Here is a 23,055-nt window from a genome sequence, read left to right on the forward strand (position 1 = left end):
TACATGCAACCGAGCATGCGAGGTTTTTTCCTCGATAGTAGCATCGCTTCGACCTCAAACTAAAACCCCTTCAATAAAACCGATCTGCTTACTGTGAATATTGAATGCACATTTTAATTTGGAGTTACATGAAACCTTTGAACACTCCACAAATTCGAAGTCGATGTACTTACGTCAAAGATCATGCCAATCTTATATGCATTCATGTTTTAGAATTAAGTCATAAAAATGCCAATAATTATGAATTTGGGCCCCTACTCAACAACATTGATATATGAAAGTAGAACACGCATAACAACATTGTAGATCACACTATTAGTTCGAGATGATGTCGTGACATTCTAAAAAGAGTAGAGTACGATAGTCTGTTTTCGCAATGTCTCAACTAGTCAAACCAAGAAAATAAGGAATATTGGTAGACTTGAGCCAACTACCTCCCTGTATAAATTCTCCAACAGTGAACTGACTTGCCTCAACCGAACTATTAATGACCCGATAACCCGGCCACGTCACCCTCGCACTCGTATTCGAACCGGGTCCACGGTTCAAATACTCCCCATAATACAACGTACTCAACGCAAAGGACCCGTTCCACTCCAACCATCCAGCGGGGTCCACCAAATCATCAATGTACGATTTCAGATAAACGGTCCTCGAATACTCCTTCCACGGACGGCCCAGATACGTTGTAAAATTCGATTTCACCGGAATCAAATCCGACCCGGCCGTGACCTTGCAATTCAGGATGGAAATCCCGGTGTTCTGGTTCGGGTCCTCTCTTCCCTGGGCGGTGAAGATGTTTTTCTGCTTTTCGTTCGGCTTGCGGGCGTAGAGGTTGCAGTTCTCGAGGACGACGGCGGCGTTGCCGAAGATAAAGTCGACGGTGCCGTAGACGTCGCATTCGCGGTAGAACTGGCGGAGGGAGTGGACGTAGAGAGTGTCCTGGTAGCCGACGAAGCTGCACTTGTAGAATGCGGAAAAATCGGCGCCGCTTCTTAAGGCGACTGCTTGGTGTTTACTTGGGCCGGCTCCGTTTTCGAATGTGATTCCTTTGGCGATGAATCCGTCTCCTACCACAGCTGAAAAAAAAAAAACCCATTTCAGAAACGGATCAGAAAACGGATAGTTGAATTAAATTGGAAAAAAAAAAACAAAGAAAGTATTATGGCTCCTGAGGACATGCTTATTCATTGCCCATCTTAGTAGGTTTAGAGAAAATCATACACGGTCCATGGCCCAATTAAAGGATTTGGATCCTCTCCATATCCCCTCCCTGGATCCCGGGGATCAAGGCAAAGAACCGTTCATCAAAGATCGTGCGGCCACAATTAAATGTTTTTATATTTTTTTAAAGTAAAGTAATCTCATTTTGCGTAAAAAATATTTAATTATGACCGCACGATCTTTGATGAACGATCATTGTGCCTTGATCCCCAGGGGATCCGGAGAGGATCCAAATCCCCAATTAAAAGCCAGTTCACTATTTTATTAATGATTTGTTTACTTGCACATAACACTTGACCACAGTGACGGAAACAATCATGCTTATGCATTATGGTGCGAATTCAATTTCTACTGATTTTTCTCTCAACTTACAACTAATTATTTAATCGATTAATGTTGTTATTGTACTAATTTGTTATTTACTCTTTTATTTACTAATACGTTAATATTAAAATTATTTTTCTCCCTTGGTTTTGACTTGGTCTTTTGTTGTACAAGTGAATAAATTTTATTGTGATAGTACATTTACTTCAAATTAGGGAAGTCAAGAATTAGAGACTATTACCTAATTAATCTAATTAATTGGTATTCATGTAAAGTGTTGCTAGAGGCATTTGAAAAAGTCATTATGCGCTCTTTTGTAGTGGATTTTTTTTAAATATCTATTTGGAGTGCCTAGTGATTTTTTTGGAATATTTTTAGCTGCTATCTTTTAGTTATTAAATTATGAAGTATAATGTTGAACCTACTTATACTTTATCCGAATCCGGATTTCATATGCATATTGTTTTGAAATTTGAAAATTTAGAAGTAGAAAAGTGAATGGACAAATATGGATTTGAAATTTGAAAATTTCTTCATCTGAATCCGGATTCCATATCCATATTGTTTTGGATAATATTCTTGTCCAAAAAAAAAGAATACGTCTAGTCCACACATATCACATATGACTCACGAGAGACATGAAGAGGTCGAAAAGGATAAGGGATAGATGGGACCAGCTTACGAGAGCTCAGGGAACCAAATCAAAGCAATGACGACGGTTGGTTACAGCTTTTTTAGGCCACAGTTTTTCAATGCATAGCTAATATGTAATATTCTATAATAATATGTCTACCACTACCATAAGTGATGAATTATTTTGGTAGTTAAGCAGAAAAATGTAGAGTTATACTTATGTTTTTTAAGATTTTCCGTAAGTTCAGGGTCCTGACCAACGTTTTTACTTTAATTTCTTTTATCGTGTTTGATTTGAGGTTGTTGGCTCCTATGAAGTTCAGACAATTTGCTGCTTGTGAGCTTTGAAGAGGACTTTGGTATGAGGATCGGGGGAAGGAGAGAGGGAAAAAGGGAGAAAGGAAGAAAGTTAGAAAGGTTTGGGGTTTAGGTTTCAAGAAAAGGGTGATGAGGATGACCATACTAGACTTAAACAACGGTGGTTAGTTGCTTACCCCACGACATTTTTTGTAAGATCACAAGAGCATTTCATGTTGAGATTTTTGGGCTCTTTTTAAGTTAAAATTCTGACTCCATTGCTGTAGTGAGGTCATTTACCTTCAAATCACTGTGTTACGGATATAATTTCTTGTTAATATAGTTTAAAGTAAAAATACTACTTTCATGAAGAGAGAGAGAGAGAGAGAGAGAGAGAGAGAGACATATATATATATATATATATAATATGTATGTATATATATATATCGAGAGAGAGAGAGAGACATATATATAATATATGTGTATATATATATATATATATATCGAGAGAGACAGAGAGAGACATATATATATATATATCAGCTGGATCTTTAGTTCTTGTATTATTGATTTTAAAAGAGTAAAAAGATGATAATATTTTGTCCAACAAATTGATGTTGCCACGCGTTTCTAATGCTACCAACCACGCAACACGGGCAAAATAATGACAAAAGTAGGGTCCTGACCTGAGCCACCGACACTTAATAATCTGGCTAAAGTCCACTCAGTTATCCGTCGTCCTTTAATTCAAAAGTTTAATCAAGTTTAATCTCAATGATTACACCCTTAATTAAGCTCCTTTATAGCAAGTTACTGTTACATATTTAAGAAGTAATTTAATCTAATTCTTTATTGAGCCAAGTACATTTTACGTTATCAAAATTTCGAGTCAATTTCATAACTGATTACACTATTTCAATTTTTCACGTTACACCTTAATGTTTTGACATTTCACCAATTTACGCCTTATATTAGGTGAGTGTGTACGGCCAACTGTTAATTGTTAAAGTGACAATGCGGGAACCACACTAACCATGCATGCTACATATATTGAACACGTTGATGGCATATTAAGAGTAGATCCAACGCTATTACTTCAAATAATTAACCAGACCGTCAACTTAACAAAATGCATAAATTTGTCAAATTTCAGAACTTTTTGCAATATTTGAAATTCAAAACCTCTCAGCACAAGTTGAAACCAACTCCAAATCTCGATGGTGTGGAATGTACTATGCTCTTGTTTATTAGAATGTATGCATATGGGATTTAAGGAATTTGTTTTTTAAGGAATTTGTTTTTGGCTCTTTTGTGGCTGTGAATATATATGTACAGATGCATATGGTCCTACAATTATAATACGAGTCCTACGTACAATTGACTTAAGGAGAGATTTTTTGCTGTGCTCGGAACACATATTGTACATTTTGTGTCATTATATAAGTGGAGGGGAATTTTATGTTTTAAGTTGATAATTTTTTAACATAAATATCTCATTACTTTTTTAGCAATACGTGGTTTACTGACTCATGTTTTGGACACATTAAAAGATCTGACTTAAGACAATGCTCGATTATATAACATCACATGCACCGTGGGACAACCCTCACCAGCCTGCCAATCTATTTCAAATTAGGACAATTAATTCAAAGTTTTTTTTGTTTTTTTTTTCTATTTTGGTATTGATTTCAAAAGTTTGCAACCTAATAATTTGAAGCACTAGCTAGCTAGTTGAGAAGAAGAGAAAAAGAAATACTCACCGACGGTGGCTGATCGGAAAGTAGTCCACCCATCCACTACATTCCGGCTGGCTTTCACAATCGTGTTTCCAATCCCATCTCCCAAAAACATCAGATTTGTCTTCTTCTTCACAACCTCCACATTCTCAAAATATGCCCCGGCCTTTATGTATATCACAAACCTACGCATACAAAGATAGCGATTATATACATCAGTGTGGTTACATTGTTTAGAGCGTATGTACTTCTATGTACTAAACTTCTAATTTTCTTCTCGCAATTTAAGGTAGCTCAAACAAGACTATCATTTGCATAAAAAAAAATGTCATAATTATCGCACGCGGTGAGAAAATTAATGATGAGAAAAATAAAGCGTGTGCGAAAATCAATACAAAATATCGTTGTCTATAACCTAGTCGCACTCAGCCCAAAATTAATTATGTAAAATATTACCTGGTTGCGCTTGAATTAGGAGCCACAGCGACGGCCTCGCTGATGGTAGTGAAGTTTCCAGTGCCGTCCTTGGCCACCACCAAATCGTACTTTGTCTCATTCGTCGAGGACTGCAACAACCTTCGATCTTTCGATGAAACCCAAGTCGGGAACCCCTTTTTTGCAGGTCCGAAGTCGGGGAACATCTCCGACTTCATCGTCTCAGAGTACTCGTACTTCTGAGCTCCCGGAATCTTCTTAAGCATAACGAGCGCATTGCTAACGTGCTGTGAGATTGTATTTATTCTACCTTCAATTTCGCCCTTCACAATTCCCATATTGCTACTCCGAGGAGCAGTCCCGTTAGCACTAAAACCATCGAGACACGTGTACTGGTTGGTCATGGCAGCACTGAGTAGGGCTTTCAAGTGGTAGTAGATGTTGGAGTTGAGTTTTTTGTTGGGGGAGAGGTCGGAGATGGCTGACTTGAGCTCGTCGATTGTGTTGTCGAGGAGCTCAAGGCAGTCGTCGAGAGGCCAATGCTGAAGCGAGCTGAGCATTTTGTTGAACTGCTTTTTGATCCTGGTGCAGTTGGAGGAGGAGGCTTTGACTTCAGTCACGGTGTGGGAGACGGTGGAGGATATGATTTGCGGGAGGGTTTTGGAGGCAAGATTGGGGAAGGTGGCGAGGGTGGAGAGGCAGAGGGATTTGTGGAGTGTGTCTTGGCATGCCCAATGGGCTGTTTCTAGAACCTGTTTTTGAATGTGGTTTTGGAAATGGATTTTTGGGCTTTTTGACTTTGAGTTTTTGAAATGTGGTTTTGAAAAGAGTAGGATTAGGAAAAGGATTGAAGTTGGAAACAATGTTGAGAGCAAGATTTTTGTTCTTCTTAGATTGGACATGGCTGTGTACTTGTGTTTGTGAGAAACAGAATGGGAGACAGATGCAGGGGGGGAGGAGGATTAATATAGGCGGCTGGAGGATGAATGTTAAAACAAAGAGACAACTAATGTCATTATGACGGTATTATCAGCTAATCAGAATATTGTCATGGATTTTATCTTGTCACATAATCATAATATTGTTACAGTGACATCTTTATTGCATAATAAAAATATGACTTTTTTAGCCATAAGTACGGTGATATCTTTATTGCATGATAAAAGTATGACCTTTGGTATAACCTCTCACTTTGATCATTGATATTTGAAACCAATATAATTAGTTTCAGATATGAGAAATTTTTTACTGTGATTGGAACACGAGTGGTACACCCGTGTTTTTATATAAATGGTGAGAAATTTATTTTTTTTAAATTATTAACTTTTTATCACACATATCCCACCATTTGTACAGTGACACGTGATGTACCATCTCATCCCCATGTACAGATCACATTGAAAAATCTCCCCTCTGATATTGTCCACCATCAATCATTTTGATTATTCGATGAAAAATCTTTATTAAATAAGAAAATAATAATAAAATATCCTCAATTTTTGTCACATCATTTTGGCCCATTGAGGTCATTTTGTTATTTTGATCCTTATTTAACAGAATTTTCACGAAATACCAAAATGATTGATGATGGACAAACTTATGAACCACTTATATTGGTTTCAAATCTCAGATACCAAAGTGAAGAGTTATGCCAATTGTGAAAGCCCGTTCCGGATTTTCGAACCGTAGGGGTGAAATGACGATTTTGCCCCTAGCATGTTGGTTTTGTTGTGTGGTTGTTTTGGGTTTTGTTTGGCTGGTTCTGGACCACACACACCTTCCCACATCCCTTCACCCCTTTCCCTATCCCGTACCTTGTCCCTTTCTCTCTCTCTCTCTCCCCCCCATTTCTATCCCCGCATGTACGGACACAACCAAAACCATCCAAACCTTCACAGATTAAGGAAACAAATTACATACTCGTGCTCGTGAGGTCCGTAGGAGTTCAACCATACCCATTTCAGGTAAGAATACCTTCGTTTTCACGTCGAACTTGGGATACCCTTATTTGGTCACTGTTCATGCACACGTTAATTCTTGTGTTTTTTGGAATTTCATGCTTGTAGGAAGCTTGGTGAGGTCCTTAGGAGGCTCGGGGTGGTTCGTTTGAAGGTTTTGGACGTCGGGATCGTGAGTTACAAGGTTGGCCGGAGTTGGTGGTGTTTTCCCAGCAAGATTCCGTGTGTTTTAGTGCTTGAAAGTGGTATGGATTTGTTCCTCTTGTTGTAAGCCTCATTTTGGTACCAATTTTGTGAAATTTGGTTGAAAAACGAGTGAGATACAAGATTTAAAGTTTTCCCGATTTTCCGGCGCCAGAGCTTCGCCGGAGAAGATGACGGAATATTCCGTCAATTTGGACGGAATATTCCTAACGGCGTTAACAGAATTCGTCAGATTTAACGGAATATTTCTAACGGCGTTAACTAACACCGTCGGTGTGCCAGGCACGTGCCTGCGTGTGGGCGGCGCATGGGGGCGCGTGCGGCGGTGGAAAATTTTTCTAAAAATATGGGGATGTTCCTGAGGTTGAGTAGATCACGTTGGTGTATTCATACACCCCATTTGAGCATTGTATGAGAAGTTATTTCGTAATGTTGGTTATGTGTTTTAAAATTAACGTTTTTATAGTTGTTTCACATATAGATAAGACCTATCCCGAGGACGAGCGCGGTCACTCGAGGTAAGGGGGTTACGACCCTTCTACATATCAGTGAGTGGGTTTTTGATTTTCCGTATATACCTATATACTTACGTTTTTCCCAGAAAGTGATTGGAAACGTTTATACATTTATATGCCATGCATTATGTTTTCCGTTTGTTTATGCATTATTAGTAGCATATATATATTTGTATATTGGTGATGCGGACGCACAGGTAAGTGCCAGGTAAGTTATGGTTATATTCATGTTCAGTAGTGATTTGAGATGCATAGAGAGCTCATAACCTGCACCCCTGGTGTTAGTGCTCCCGCCCAGAGTTGGGTACAGTCCTTCACGTGATGTTCACCTCCCGCACTACACGCTCATCTTGGATCCAAGTTAGGTGCACAGACCTGTCGTACATACCACTTTAGGTGGTTCCGACTCGTAGGTGACCCGCGATTATTCGCCCAGCCTTCACGTGATCGTAGCACTCGACTTTAGGTGGTTCCGACTCGTGTGCAGGTACAGTTAGTGAGATGGAGATCTGAGCTCTAGATTCAGCCGTACAGGTCACGTTAGGTGACTCCGGCTGACAGATTCATGGCATTGATTTTGACATTTTCCTGAGCACTTGCATTTATTCGAGGCATTTGGCATGGCATATTTTCGAGCATGACTTATATATATATGTATATTCTATTTTTCTGCGAATTATACAGGTTTTACGGCGATGGGTTAGAACCTTGTTTATGAAATGGTTTTTGAAAAGCTTTGTTTTTGCCCACTCACACTTTTTGTTTTGCGTCCCTCCAGGTTCTAGTGGGCTAGCACTTTTGGTGGCTCCCCAGAGGATTTCCCCGGCATATCTGACAGATTATCACCAGTGTAGGACCACCTTTAGATGTGTTTTTGTAGTGTTATTTCTCCCGGACTGCATTAGGTCTTCGAGCTCTGAACTTTGTTTTTCACACTTATGTTTGCACATGTATGTTCTTACTTTGTGTAAAGCTGGTTTTTAATTATTCGTACTTTTATTATTATTTTATTAGCTTCCGCACTGTGCACATGGTTACGTCACTTACACGTGACGGCCAGCATGTCTTGATCTTGATCGGGATGTGTCACCAATCATGAGGATCATTTTGACCAAAAAGTCTAAAGATATTTTCATGAATTAAAATAATTGCAGTAATTTGGAACCTATATCAAAATTTCTTTTCAGCAAATTAAAACAATTAAATTAATTTTGAATATCTTCCTTATAAAAGAAAATGATTGGTAATAAATGTGCGCTTATTTGTGGACCACCCTGCATTAATAGAAAAATGTTTGTAATGCTCTTATAATAGTGAAAAAGCAGAGTGTTATCATCTTTACCAAAATTAACCGACACTTTTGATTTCTACTCTCCTTTTTTATGGATTTTTTCAGAAGCCTTTTGTTTATTTGCTTACAGCTAATTTGACAATGGATGAATGAAGAAAGGTATTAGAGGGAGATGACGAAATAAAGAAGGATAAATAAAAACAAACAATATATTTAGTAATGATTTGTTTGAAAGTAATTTCAAAACAATTGAAAACACTTTAAAATCACCCAAGACGACTTTGAAAATATTTATTATAAAATTTGAAAATCTCTACTAATTAATAAAACATTCATTGTCAACCAACATTCTATGAAATTACCAGTTTAACCCTGTAATTAAAAAATAACATAAATAAGAAATATAGGCCAGAAATGTAATTTCACATAACCAAATTTTGTTGTTTTTTTTTTCAAAGACTCACCTACATGTAATCCTAACATATGTCTAATTATAAAAAAAAATTAAAAAAAGTTAAAAAAAAAAACAAAACTTCCCACTCCCACATTCTCTATCACTCTCTTCCTCTCTCCTTCTATTTCAAAAACAAAAATAAAAAATTTTCTCACACACTTTGTGTGTGCCCGTATGCTAGTATTTATTATAAAAAGTTCAAACTGCTTGATAAAATATCTCACATGAAGTATGTTCAATAAAAAGAAAAATAAGGCACTTGAAGTTTTTTTTTTTTTTTTTTGAAAGAAGCACATATATGTAAAAGGCTTTTTTTTTTTTTTTTTTTTTCTTTTTTCAGGAAACACTTGTATTTTTAATTAAAACTATGATATATTTCGTTCTCATTTGAAAGTGTTTTTAAAATAACTAAAAACGTTTTTGGATTCCAAAAGCAATTGAAGTGCTCTTTGAACAAGCATTATTTATGTCTTTGTTCCAATAAACACTTCAAGTGTTTTTTTTAAGATTCACTTGCATTTTTATAAAGATATTTTCACCAAAAAACTTTCTAATCATTTTAAAAACACGTTTAAACGAACACTTTGCAGAAGAACACTTACGTTTTAAGCAATTACGTTTCAGACTGACCCTCAATTGCCCTTTCTTTTGACTTTGAGCACATGCATGAGAAGGACTAGCGAGGAAGCCGTTGAAAATTTGAAAGAGAACGTGCAGGTTAAAGCTGGTTACCCCTGGACCGGGGCTGTAATGGTGAAATTCCCATCATCATGATGCATCATGCTTGGCGACTGGTGTTTGGAGCACGATATCCAGTACAAGCTTTGTCCTCAACTGTGTTGACGATTAGTGCTCCGAACAAAAAATAGATTGTCGTCTATTAATGATTAAGAATAGTGACATTTGCACACTTCTTTTTATATTTTAAATACTCCTTTATTTTATTTTTTGTTTTGAATCAAATAATTGAAGATGATTAAGCGACAGAAACTAATGGTAGGTGTGCGGGAGAAAAAATTTATCAATGTGCTCGGAACGTAGCTCGATACACTAAGTGTAATAATACAATTAGTTGAAATTTTCTTTTTCAAGTTTTTAATTAATTGTATTATTACACTTTATGTACTGGGTTATGCTTCCGATACATTAAAAAATATGACGTTAAAGAGAAAAAAAAAAAACGTTTGTAAATAACATCACTCCATATTAAAATGTTTTTCTTTTCAGTAGTGTTTGAAATAAGATTAAATTTTTATTTTTTTTTTGTAAGTAGGGAGAAAATTCTTACATCCGAACGATGAATCACGTCATCCGTTCAACACGTACAACTCATAAAACAATAAAACTTTATGTTGTTTGGTCTCATCTACGACGGTATTAGTCTGATGTGATTGCATCTGTTGGTCTATGTATAGGAGATTACAAGTTGATGGTGTTCACGTTCGTTGTTTTTACAATCATTAGTACATTGTGATTTAGACCTCTAATTAGTACATTTCCACATGGTGGACTGGAAGACTCAAAGTGCAATTATTCCGACCGTATAATAAATTTGAAATAATGTTATTTACATCACCGGATCCCCTCCTGAGGATCCTAGGGACCACGCACGTGGATCATTGATAAAAAATCATGCAATCACAATTAAATACTTTTTATATTTTTAAAAGTAAAGTAACCTCGTTTTACATAAAAAATATAAAAATGAAAAAATTTGTAACTACACGATTTTTGATCAACGGTCCATATACGTTGATCTCTAGAATCCTCAAGGATCCAAATCCCTAAATTTGTAGTTGTAGTTAGCTCGGAGATTAATTTTCTCTGATTAGTTCCTATTAATTTGATTTTCCTGTAAGCAAACCGAGAGAGGGTCCTATTATTTGAACAAGGAAACTGATGGCCTGCTGTCAGGGAAGGAAATTCTGTCGCTAACCAAATATCCCTGAAACGTTGTCGGCTTTAACAAAATGTACCAATACACCATGTGAGCGAACGAGCCTCTATCTTCTTCTTTCTTTTTTTGTTTTTTTGTTTTTTTTTTTTTTTTTTTAGAAACTTTCATTAATTAAAAAACTATTACATAAAATAGAAAGTCCAAAGACAATCCCAATATAAGTATAGTTGAAAAGAAAATACAACACAGATGCTCAAAAAGAGCAAGTCGACAACAACAAAAATCCTAAATCTAAAAAACTATTGGATTTCCGAGATCTACCTTTAAATGAGTGAAACCAGCTAAAATAAAAGAAAATTCAAAGCAAAAATGTTCGAGAAAGGTTGTGATGGTGATATTCATACATTTAATTTTTTTTTGATAAACTACCATTTGACCCCTTAAACTATTATTCCAGTTGAAATTGATCCCATGAACTGTTTTTTTTTTTTTTTTTGGTAAATTTACCCCCTGAACTATTTGAAATCAGCCAATTGACCTCTTGTTGGTAGATTCCATCCACTATTTTGTCAAAATCAAAGGAAAATTAGTCATTCATTCATCAATTCTTACTTGTCAACTATAACCATCAATGAACTTATAACATTTGAAAGCAAAATAATGTGTAATGACAATGTGATATAGTATGTTATGTAAACGTTTGGTTTCTTTTATGTTTTCTCATTATGCTATATGTTTTTTTTACTATGTCCATGTATCAAAATTTTATTGGTGGTTATAGCTGACAAGTAACAATTAATGATGAAATGACTAATTTGCCTTTGAATTTGAGGGAATTGATTCGGCAATCTAACGGCAAGGGGTTAATTGACTGATTTTAAATAGTTAAGGGGGTCAATTTCAACTGGGGTGATAGTTCAGGGGGTCAATTTCAACTGGAGTGATAGTTCAGGGGGTCAAACCGTAATTTATCCTTTTTTTTAACACACTTTTTAATTTTTGGCCGTTGGAACAAATGAATTGAAGAATATTAAATAACATAAATTAACAGAAGGTGGGAAAAAAGACGTGTGTTAATAGCAGTACCCATACTGTATGGGTTGGTTACTTTTTATTTTTAAGATATAGACAAATTACATAGAAGAAATGTGGGATGAAGAAAGGTTATATGGTGAAAACAACTTCAAATATACTTCAAAATTTTTTTTTTTTTTTTTGTTCTTGGTTTTAGTGTGTGCATTTCTGAGAGATTTTTCAGTGTGTGCATTTCTGAGAGGTTTTTCAGTGTGTCCAAGACATGGAGCAAAATAGTACATGTCATTATGCAATTGGAGGAACATTTGAAAAAAAAAAAAGGTTCCCTCCAATTGTATAATGACATGTGGTGTTCTGCGCCGTATTTGAAGGAGGTAAACAAAGAGGTTGAATGTACATTATTTGTCTATTTTAAAAATGAGAACTTGTTACCGAATCAAAGGGACGAGAGGAAAAAAAAAAAAAAAAAACGAATCACAACACTCCGATCAACATTAGATAATCAAATTTCTTGGTTTGAAGAACCACCAAATGTAATCTTTGATATTCTTTTCAAGGATAGTATTCAACATTAATTTTGGTGTGGGATGCTCTTTTTATCTTTGACCGAGTTGAGATCCCGTGCAAAGTTTTTATTAAGGTCCATTGTTAGCACCTTATCCTACTTGTTTGTACGTATTCTTTAATCTTTAATGAATATCGTACTGTTTATAAAAAAACAAAAAAATATGTATCAAATAACTTATGGAGACAAACGATTTGATATTTCTCACAAATTAATTGAAGTGATAGATGGTGCGTACCTTGAAGTCTAACGTTTGAATTCAAACTTATATTTCATGCAATAAACTTTGATCAATTTGGCCAAAGGGTTTGACTTTAGTTATACCTGTTAATTTAATCTACTCCTAACGACTAGATTTCTTCTCAAGCATTATTTATTAATATAGTAGATTTTAAGATTAATTTGGGAATGAAAGGTGTTCCTGACCTTAATTAATTAGCCCCTAAAAAAATTTTAGGTGTATTTGGATTGTGACCGCATAATTGTGCTATTTCATCTAAAGTATAATATATTCAAAAAGTAATACATATCAACTATATTGTTTCCATTTATTATAATATGTAAAATAATACACCACGTTGTTTGTATTTTTAACTACTTGGTACAATAAAAATTTCTCGTAATTTGGGTGGCGAACTTGTTAATCATCATTATATTTTTATGACAAGTATCAACCAAGTGGGATTAAAGTTAAACATAAAAAAGTTGGAATTCTAGATTTGGAGGAAGCTGCGGGAAGCTTCATTCCATTTGCAATAAGCTTAATTAGGTAGCACATGTTTCCGCATCAAGAGGAAGGTTTTAACTTGGGAGTGCCACACATTGACTTGGTCACTTCACTTATATTTATATCCCCAAATGGCCAAGGGCTTGTGCACAGGGTATGGTGTCTAATTCCACCGTCTTCGAAAGATCTTGAATTTGTCAAATTCCAAATGGTTAAGTTTTCAACGCGGTTATAGACTGCATACGTTTCTGGTCAATTGACTTGGAATATATATAGTTTATGTTCATACACTTCATTAGCTTAGCAAGTCAATATAGATAGGGGCTTAACTTAAGATCAAGAGGAAACAAAGATTAATCACCTCTCACTCTCAAATGAGAGATTCCCTCATGTTCATCAAATATATCACGTGTTATAATTGTCTGTTAGTGAATAATGTGTGCATTTTTTAAATGCGTATTTTGAATGGTGATGCCATTAGAACTAACTATTACTTGCGTGAAAGTATATCCTTCCAAACTTAGATCCTCTCATTAACGCTTGTTTAAAGATGTAAATCCCAAATTTGCCAACCCTAACAACTTAACATTATCCTATGATTTTTTTTATGATTGTTCAAAGTTTAAACCAAAGCATAAGTGACACGTAGGGTTCACATTGCCGTCACTCGTCAATGCAACGTGGCAAAAGCAAATATGGACAAAATCCACCGTCACCAATTGAACTGCAATGAACTCTTCTTTTAGTTTTTACTAATCAGCTAGGCAGGATATAATGGTATATCTTCAGGGAAGTTGACAATAATTTCACATCCAATTTAAAACAACGCCACTCGCTATCAGAAGAATATCGAATTAAAAATTCTTGAAGTAGTAAATGCGACAAATTGTTCGGAGGAAAGTTGTTCTTACATGCATATATACCTCATCAAATGATTATACAAATCATGCCCTGAGATTGATATCTGACCTATTCGATATATGTCACCAATCCCCTTCCCCTTGGCACTTTCCCCACCGTTGACAAATGCCACAATGCATCTAACCTCTAAGTAAATAACAAAATACAGTGAAAGCTTAAGGTTAATTTAGGAACTGTAATTGGACAATCACACTCCAGGAATCGTATATCTTTTACGTAAATTTTATTTTTGGTCAAATAAAGTTTAGGGAAGAGGCTAACCCATCTCAAGGCTAGGATACATTCGAACCTTTTTTAGGACTTACCTTAGGCCTTTTTTTGTTTTTTTTTGTAGATTGCTTACTAAAATAGATGCCAATAGCGGGTCGAATCTGAGCCTTAGTTTAGCGAAGAAACAATCCTTACTCACTCAACTAATCCTCAACATTTTAGGTTATTTTCTTTTACAAAAATGATAGAGTGGCTTTACTGTGAGAAGCATACAAAAACAAATTAAAAAGTACTTACTAAAGGGTAATATCTTGTCAAAATCATACGTCTTTTTTTTTTTTTTTTTTTTTGTGGAGATAAATTCACGCAATAAGAAAAAAAATTAAAACTCTTACATGATCACCACAAGAATTAAGAAAAGTTGGTATAAATCTGCCACAAAGGCAACAAACCTAGCAAGCTAGCGCCTGTGCTCCCAAAAATTCCCTCGCTAACACAACGAGACCACAACATTCTACTGGATGAGTGCAGGCTAGGATGACCACTTAATTTTCTCAAGTACATACACTAGTCATGGAATTTTTCTTTTATGGTACGTGCTACTGTTAGATTTTTGCATATAGAGATCTAATATATCTTTGTAACAATTAAATCTTGCATAAAATTTGAACTACTAAGTAGTAAGTTGGACACTTCGTAGCAGAACTAGCAAATTCAAATTTGCCCAACTGCTTGATTCATGGGTGTTGGTCGCAAACTCATACAATAACATCAAGTCCCCAGATCAAACGCGCATTTGTTTGCACACAGTATTACAATTCAGTTGACCTCACAAATTAAAATACAAATATCCACAAAAAGTAATTCACCTCCCTCTCCCTCTCGCCTCCAATATATATATATGGATCAAGCCCATCACCTATCATCAACTCCACTAAGTAGTATACAATACTAATTCAAATTCCAATCCAAATGGCTTATAATTCTAAGCTCATCTCATCCCTCCATATTTTAGCTTCATTTTTCATCCTTCTTGTTCCACTCTTTGCCTCGCTATCTTTAGCTGCAGATAACTCTTCAACCCCAGTCTCCACCGGAACCATTTGCAAATCCACCCCCGACCCTTCCTTTTGCAAATCCGTCCTCCCCAGCAACAACACCGCCGAAAATGTCTACTACTACGGCCGGTTCTCGGTCCGAAAGTCCTTGTCTCAATCGCGAAAGTTCTTAAATTTAGTCGACAAGTATCTCAAACGGAGTTCCACTTTGTCTCTTACCGCCGTCCGAGCCCTCGAGGACTGCCAACTGCTTGCCGGCCTCAACATGGACTTTTTGCTGAACAGTTTTGAAACCGTCAATAACAATAGCAATACCCTTCCCGCACTCAAAGCCGACGACGTCCAAACCCTCCTCAGCGCCATTCTCACCAACCAGCAAACATGTTTCGACGGCATTCAGTCCGCCGCATCGGCGTGGAGTCTGAAAAACGGCCTCTCCATCCCGCTAAAAAACGACACGAAATTCTACAGCGTTTCGCTAGCACTTTTTACCAAAGGGTGGGTTCCCAAGAAGAAGAAACAAGCCGCGTGGCGCCCCAGTAGGATGCAGCGCGGCTTCAAGAACGGACGCTTGCCGCTGAAGATGTCGAGCAAAAAGCGTGCCGTTTACGAGAGCGTGAGCAAGCGGAAAATGCTGCAAACGGAGACGGCGGACGATCTGGTGTTGGTGAGTGATATCGTGACGGTGAGTCAGGATGGAACCGGAAACTACTCCACCATCAGTGACGCCATTGCCGCGGCTCCAAACAACTCTGCACCAACTGATGGGTACTTCTTGATCTATGTCACCGCCGGTGTTTATGAAGAGTACGTCTCAGTGGCTAAAAATAAGAGGTACTTGATGATGGTCGGAGATGGCATTAACCAAACGATTATCACCGGCAACCGAAGCGTCGTAGATGGATGGACAACTTTCAACTCTGCAACATTGGGTAACTTATATTTTTAAACAAGAAATGAAAAATGCAAGCTGCTTTGTTATATTTTCAAACTGTGAATTAGGATCGTAATCAAGTTTACTATTTGACCATACATAACGGTCAAATTTTTTTATGTGCATATTTTATAAAATCAACATAATTCTGAATTAGTATCTTACAAGTAATTGAATATGATAAATATTGCAGCTGTGGTTGCACCTGGATTTGTAGCGGTGAACATAACGTTCCGCAACACCGCGGGAGCAATCAAGCACCAAGCAGTCGCAGTCCGAAATGGGGCGGATCTGTCCACATTCTACAGTTGTAGCTTTGAAGCCTACCAAGACACATTATACACACACTCTCTTCGGCAGTTCTACAGAGAATGTGACATCTACGGCACCGTAGACTTCATATTTGGAAATGCTGCTGTTGTGTTCGAAAACTGCAACATATATCCCCGCCTTCCAATGAGCGGCCAGTTCAACGCCATCACGGCTCAGGGTAGAACCGACCCGAACCAAAACACGGGCACTTCAATTCACAATTGCACCATTCGTGCCGCTGACGATTTAGCCTCCAGCAACAGCAGTACACGGACTTATTTGGGCAGGCCATGGAAGGAGTATTCTAGGACAGTTTACATGCAGTCTTACATTGATATCGTGGTGGATCCTGTTGGTTGGCAAGAGTGGAATGGAGATTTTGCACTGAGCACGTTGTATTACGCTGAGTACAACAACACCGGACCCGGATCCAACACTACGAACAGAGTTACGTGGCCCGGTTATCATGTGATTAATTCTACCGACGCCGCTAATTTCACGGTGACAAATTTCTTGCTGGGAGATGACTGGTTGCCCCAAACCGGAGTGCCTTACACCGGCGGATTAATTTGAGACATTTCTTGGACTGCAACCCATTTTTTCTTCTCTTTTACAATTCTTTTCTCCTTGTCATTTTTTATAGTGAAGTGATAAATATGTAATGCCCAATTAGGAATTCTCAATTTACAACTTGGGTTTTAAATTGTAAACGGTTTTATTTTTTGTTTTGTTAACTGATTGACTTTATAACAATCGTGTTGGAAGAAACTTTCGTGATGCATCTTAATTCAATCTGTCACATATGAAGCAAATACATCTAAATATTAGATTGCACCTTACCTTGGTCATTGCTAGTAAAGTTTTATTAGTGTGTTTGTCATTATAACATTCTGAAAACGCTAAGAAAACGCATGAGTTTAAACGCTATGGTGTAGTGTTTTGACATATCAATCATGTCGTCCACTCATTTTATAATTGAAGGTGGAGATAGGATTTCTTAAACTGGTGGGCTAGCAAAAAATATAACCATAATATGATTTGATCCATTTTTTTTTGTCTACATAAAGTTACATTATAATCAACTTGAAATAAAAAAAATTAAGTAATAAATTGTTGACCCTAAAAATTACAAAGTCTACGTGGCACGCAGGCCGTATAACTAATGAGCTAACTACGTCCTTCGATTGATGCGGGGCATGCCAACTCGTCGGTCAAGCACGGCCGACGAGTAAAATTTGTTGATGATGTTGTGTTGAGCGCGTTGCTGACTTCTTGATCTTGCGATTACGGCCGAGGAAGGAACAAGTCTCAGCCTTTGGATTCTCGAGCCTGAAGATAAGGCTGCTAGTTCTGCGAAGTTCACGAATCGTCGGCGCCGAATTCAGTCACAGTGATTATGTTCGTCAGAGTATAAGCACGTCGAATCGACACCAGACTATATGTACACAAATACTCAAAGGAGATGTATATCTTGATGGTAAATGTGGTTCGGCCGTCAGAATGCCGAACTTTGAAACTCACTTGTGAGTATCCAATCATAAAATCACTCGGTGTTCAATGTGCTGAATGTCGTAACTCGTAACACCTTACTTCGCTGAGAAGACTAATAAGATGACATCTGCCAATATGGATTCGGAAACCCTTCTCGACCGAGGCTTGGATAGATAATCAGTTGGCCTCGACGCAGTGTTGTTTATCCAAACTAAATGTGCTCCTCGGTTGGCTGATTCTACGGCAACAATGTTGTTTATCCAAACTGAAGATGTGTTGGTGGAAAAAGAAAATAAAAATTCTCAAGATGTTTGAGAGGTTTGCGCAGGGCAATTGTACATTGAATTGGAGGGGGCTTGAATGATGCACTCTTCCCTCTACTTATAGCAACAAATCCTCCTCAAGATCGAGTTGAAACCACATTCGGATTAGGAATTCTTATTCTGATCCAACTTTATCTCGACCAATCCTACTCTTACCAGGACTTTGAACTCACCCTCTTTTCAGGTCGTATTCATTACCGGTCAAAAATCCAATATTGCACTGGAACCCCTTATCGTATTGGGACTTCTTCGACTCATCCGCTCATCCAAACTACTCCTTCTTGCAATAGGACCCAATCATCTTTACTGAACAGCCCCCGACCACCAATCATCCTGTTGTATATTTGGAAAAACTTTGGGCCAAACCTACGCTTGGCCCAAAATATTATTTTGGGCCTAAACATAAACCAAACAATTCTACAGCTTTCCATTAATTAATTTCCAACCAGCTTAAATATAAATAAAAGTAAAAGTAAAAAAATTGGATTATTGACTCCTGATATACAATCAAATTGGAGTTTTGATCCTTGAACTAAAAATTCATTAGCATTAATCCTTAAACTTATCACAATGTAGAGTATTCTTTTTTGTTACTCTATTACAACTTTAGCGGATTATATAGGCATGGTTGCTTACAAAAAGAAAGATATGTTTTTTGCTTGAACATATAGAGGAAACAACCTTCTACCTGGCCTCTGTACCAGTAGTGGAATGGCTTGCTACTTTCAATCAGAAAAGGAAAATTGAGCAAGGCAAGGAAGAAAGAAGTTGACCCCTCTTCTCTGGTAACCCGTCACCACATATGTAGAAAAAGAGGGAGCAGGAAGGAGGAACAACAGCTTGACTTTGGCACAGGAGGTGGAAAACTCCTTATTTGAACGAAAGTTTTAATGATGTTGGCGTGATGAGTTTAAAGACTACTGTTCACATATTTTAGTTTAGATACCAAAACTCTACTTGAATCAAAATCTAAAAACTAATACTAAATTTTATTCAAAAGATAATTATAAAAAATGCAATAACATAAAATAAAATAGATATATCAAGTTGTAAATATTGTTTGTTACTTATGATGCAATACATACATATGACAAATTGATAACAGTGGAAGTCGGTGGGCTGTATTTGGTGACAATAGGTTGCAGTAGCCTAACTGATATGCTAATAACTTAATATAGCAGAAATTCGAACAAAATGAACCTAGGCTACAACCCATCTTAGTCGTGGATGTAGCTTCATCGGTGCTTAATTATAATATATGAATTAGTAACGACATATGATAGCAGGATCGTTATACACAAAATTTTCTCTCTCGGATCGAGAAAGAAATCTAGATCTAAGTTGGCTTCGATATTTGACTAGCTGCAGGAACTGCAAGGTGTACATCATGTGATAAGTCAACCATGATTCCCTTGCCTTTGTTGGTTGTTAGTATCAAACAGTTTTCCATAACTAAAGCATACATCCCAAGCCATCCACGCAATTGAATTTAGTGTTTTTTATGGACACGAAGGAGTACTCTGTTTCGTGTTGGGCAAAAGTTTACAGGCTAAGATGCCCAACTTATTAGACAGTCCTAACATTTGGTCGAGAAAGCGATTTATAGCTCCAATTATTTGACTCAAATTTTGGTCAAAATTTTAAACCAAAAAGTTAAATTGAGACAAATCGCGTTTTTGTTCTTTTGAACACCCACGTCGGTTTATTTGACATACTGACCTTTAGCGAAATGCTAAAGAGATATTCTTAAAAATAGAACTTTACGTATTTGTTTGGATCTAAATTTATATCATCGGTCTATGCAATCAAGATCGTTGAGTGAGCATAACTCTCAATTGTTAGATGAAAAAATGAAGATAATTTTTGTTATTATTAAAGGATAATGTTATGGTTTTTATCATAATAATTATCTTTTAATATGAATTATTTTAACATCTTTTTTAACCAGATAAATATGATATGAATTATATCCTAAGCAAGCAGTATAGTTCGAGTTGATTTGGAATATATGACGGCACATGGAAGCTAAAAATGAATTTGAAATGCATTCAGATAGGGTCAGATGCATGCCACAATAAAGGTGATGGATTTGGGTGATGAGACAAGCCTAGAAAAGCTAGGTTTGTAATGATGACAAAGGAAACCTAAGGTGGGCTAGGGTTTCATTTTTGCATGGTGATGGAAGTGATCGAATGGTTTTAAAAAGGCTTCTGATAGAGGTTTTTTTTCAAGGAAAATGAAAATGATTTAACAACTTTGAGTTTTAATAATAAAAATAAAATAAATAATAAAATAAATAGTATCAGGATTGACATTTAGTGTAAAAATATGATTTTCGATAAAACCATTTTTTTTTTTTTTTTAATGAGATCAGAAGCCTAGGTGGGCTAGGTTTCAAGTGTGATGTGGAAGCCTAGATAGGCTTTTTTTTAGAAGTCACGAACTACAATTTGAAGATATGCTTGGCTTTTGACGCGAATGAACTTCAAGAATTAAAGTTGCAATTAAACTCTGCAACATTATCTAACCGTGCAAAACAAGTACTTCAGTCCTATAAATACAGATGCAATGGCAACAGGAAAGCCCCTCCAATTCAACACATAACTGCCCTGCGCAAACCTCTCAAACATCTTGAGATTTTTTATTTTCTTTTTCCGCCAACACATCTTCAGTTTGGATAAACAACACTGTGAAGGCAACCGGCGAACATCTTCAGTTTGGATAAATAACACTGTTACTGGAGAATCAGCCGACCGAGGAGCACCTTCAGTTTGGATAAACAACATTGCGTCAAGGCCGACTGGTTACCTATCCAAGTCTCTGTCAAGAAGGGTTTCGGATCCTTATTGGCAGAGGTTATCTTATTAGCCTTCTCGACGAAGTAAGGTGTTACAAGTTACTACATTAGGCACATTGAACGCTGAGTGATTTTATGATTGGATACTCACAAGTGAGTTTCAAAGTTTGGCATTCTGACGGCCGAACCACATTTACCATCAAGACATACATCTCTTTTGAGTACTTGTGTCTATATAGTTTGGAGCTGGTTCGACGTGCTTATACTCTTACGAATATAATCACCGTGACCGAACCTGACGCTGACGATTCGTGAACTTCGCAGAAGTAGCAGCCTTATCTTCAGGCTCGAGAACTCGAAAGACCGAGACGTGTTCCTTCCTTGGTAACAGTTGCAAGATCAAAAGGTCAGCAGCGCGCTCAACGCAACATCAACAAATTTTACTCCTTGGCCGAGCTCAGCAGATAAGTTGGCACGCCCCGCATCAACCGAATGACATAGTTATCTCATTAGTTACTCGGCATGCACGCCCGTAGGCTTGGTAGTTTTTAGGGTCAATAGTATTCTCTGTCACTTTATATTTTTTGCATAATATTTTGTAAGTTGTCATTATAGAATTAACATTAAATTGTGATGTGATAAAGAGTTCATGAAGAGTCCCACTATTGAAAAAAAAATTTCCCTTTAGAGCATCTTTAAATAAGAATCAAATTCAAAATATTATATTTCAATTTGAAAGCTGACTTGGCAATTTAACATATTGTCAATAATTCCATTCAACCGATATGTCAGAATTTATTGCTTCATTTATTTTTTTTTAAACAAAACTAATAAAAGTTGGGTTGTTGTTGGTTTAAAAATAAAAAAAATAATACTTAAATATTCTAGTATTAAAGATAAAATAAGTGGAATGTCTTTGGAAATAGCAAAAACTATATTTGAAGGCAACGTTAATTTTGACATATCTTTGTCCATGTCAACTTTGACATTTCGGTTGAAGTAAAAGGTGTGTCATTTGTTACTGTTATATGTCTATGTGGCATTTCTGACATCTTAGAGTATCTCCAAATAAGATGTCAAAATGTCCACATAAGCTATAACATTAAAAAAAAAAAAAAGATCACACTAATGTTCTCCAACGGAAATGTCAAATCCTATGTGGCGATGATATGGATTGGCAGCGAAAGAGTTGCTGTCAAATTTGACAGCAGCTTCAAAATTAATTGTTAATGCTTTTTATTAATTTTTTATTGGTTTAATGATTATTATAATGAATGTTGGTTTTGACCCGTGCATTCATGCCTCTTTGGTGCATTTGATGAACGGTCCTGATTTAGTAAGTATTAAATATCTTTAATAAAAAATTTATTTGTTTAATCATTTATTTTGTAATATAATAAAATAATGATTTTATTTGACATATCGGCTGGAGAGTAAAACTTTAAAAGATGTCAAAATGCCACATAAGCTGTCAAATGTAAATTTTATGTTTAAACTTGACATCTCATTTGAAGATACTCTTAGCATTTCTCATGAAAGAATGTGGGCTGTCGGACTCTTTTAATTTTTCATCAAAGAATGTCGGGACAAAAGTTAACGTTAAAAGAACTTATGGCTGAGTGTTTTTAGCCGCTTTTGACTCGGAAAAGCTGTTAGCCTTTTATGCCCTACTAGCCTTTTATGCCCTAGCCTTCCCTAGCCTTGAAAACGATTA

The 23,055-nt window shown here is 36.5% G+C and overlaps 2 protein-coding genes across 2 annotated transcripts; one reads left to right on the top strand and one right to left on the bottom strand.

The window, feature by feature from the left end:
* Positions 1–215: 215 nt before the first annotated feature.
* On the bottom strand, positions 216–5,635 carry LOC125478584 (pectinesterase). The gene is made up of 3 exons (XM_048586888.1): positions 4,671–5,635; positions 4,239–4,399; positions 216–1,079 (listed from the first exon to the last, which is right to left on the bottom strand). The coding sequence occupies exons 1-3, from the start codon at positions 5,549–5,551 to the stop codon at positions 382–384; spliced, it is 1,740 nt and encodes a 579-aa protein (XP_048442845.1). The 5' UTR covers positions 5,552–5,635; the 3' UTR covers positions 216–381.
* A 9,690-nt stretch (positions 5,636–15,325) lies between these two features.
* On the top strand, positions 15,326–17,517 carry LOC103928396 (probable pectinesterase/pectinesterase inhibitor 7). Its single transcript, XM_048586732.1, has 2 exons — positions 15,326–16,416; positions 16,612–17,517. The coding sequence occupies exons 1-2, from the start codon at positions 15,399–15,401 to the stop codon at positions 17,301–17,303; spliced, it is 1,710 nt and encodes a 569-aa protein (XP_048442689.1). The 5' UTR covers positions 15,326–15,398; the 3' UTR covers positions 17,304–17,517.
* Positions 17,518–23,055: the final 5,538 nt, after the last annotated feature.

The sequence above is a fragment of a genome, unplaced genomic scaffold, assembly GCF_019419815.1.
Source record: "Pyrus x bretschneideri cultivar Hongxiangsu unplaced genomic scaffold, Pyrus_bretschneideri_v1 Contig25, whole genome shotgun sequence".
Taxonomy (NCBI): Eukaryota; Viridiplantae; Streptophyta; class Magnoliopsida; order Rosales; family Rosaceae; genus Pyrus; species Pyrus x bretschneideri.

Bases quoted from the DNA above. Each gene is read 5' to 3' on its own strand.
- LOC125478584 (XM_048586888.1), bottom strand. From the start codon at position 5,551: ATGTCCAATCTAAGAAGAACAAAAATCTTGCTCTCAACATTGTTTCCA. The intron at 4,400-4,670 runs GTAATATTTTAC...TTGTATGCGTAG, and splicing joins CCTAATTCAAGCGCAACCAG to GTTTGTGATATACATAAAGG. The intron at 1,080-4,238 runs GTGAGTATTTCT...TTTTTTTTTCAG, and splicing joins TTTCCGATCAGCCACCGTCG to CTGTGGTAGGAGACGGATTC.
- LOC103928396 (XM_048586732.1), top strand. From the start codon at position 15,399: ATGGCTTATAATTCTAAGCTCATCTCATCCCTCCATATTTTAGCTTCA. The intron at 16,417-16,611 runs GTAACTTATATT...TAAATATTGCAG, and splicing joins TTTCAACTCTGCAACATTGG to CTGTGGTTGCACCTGGATTT.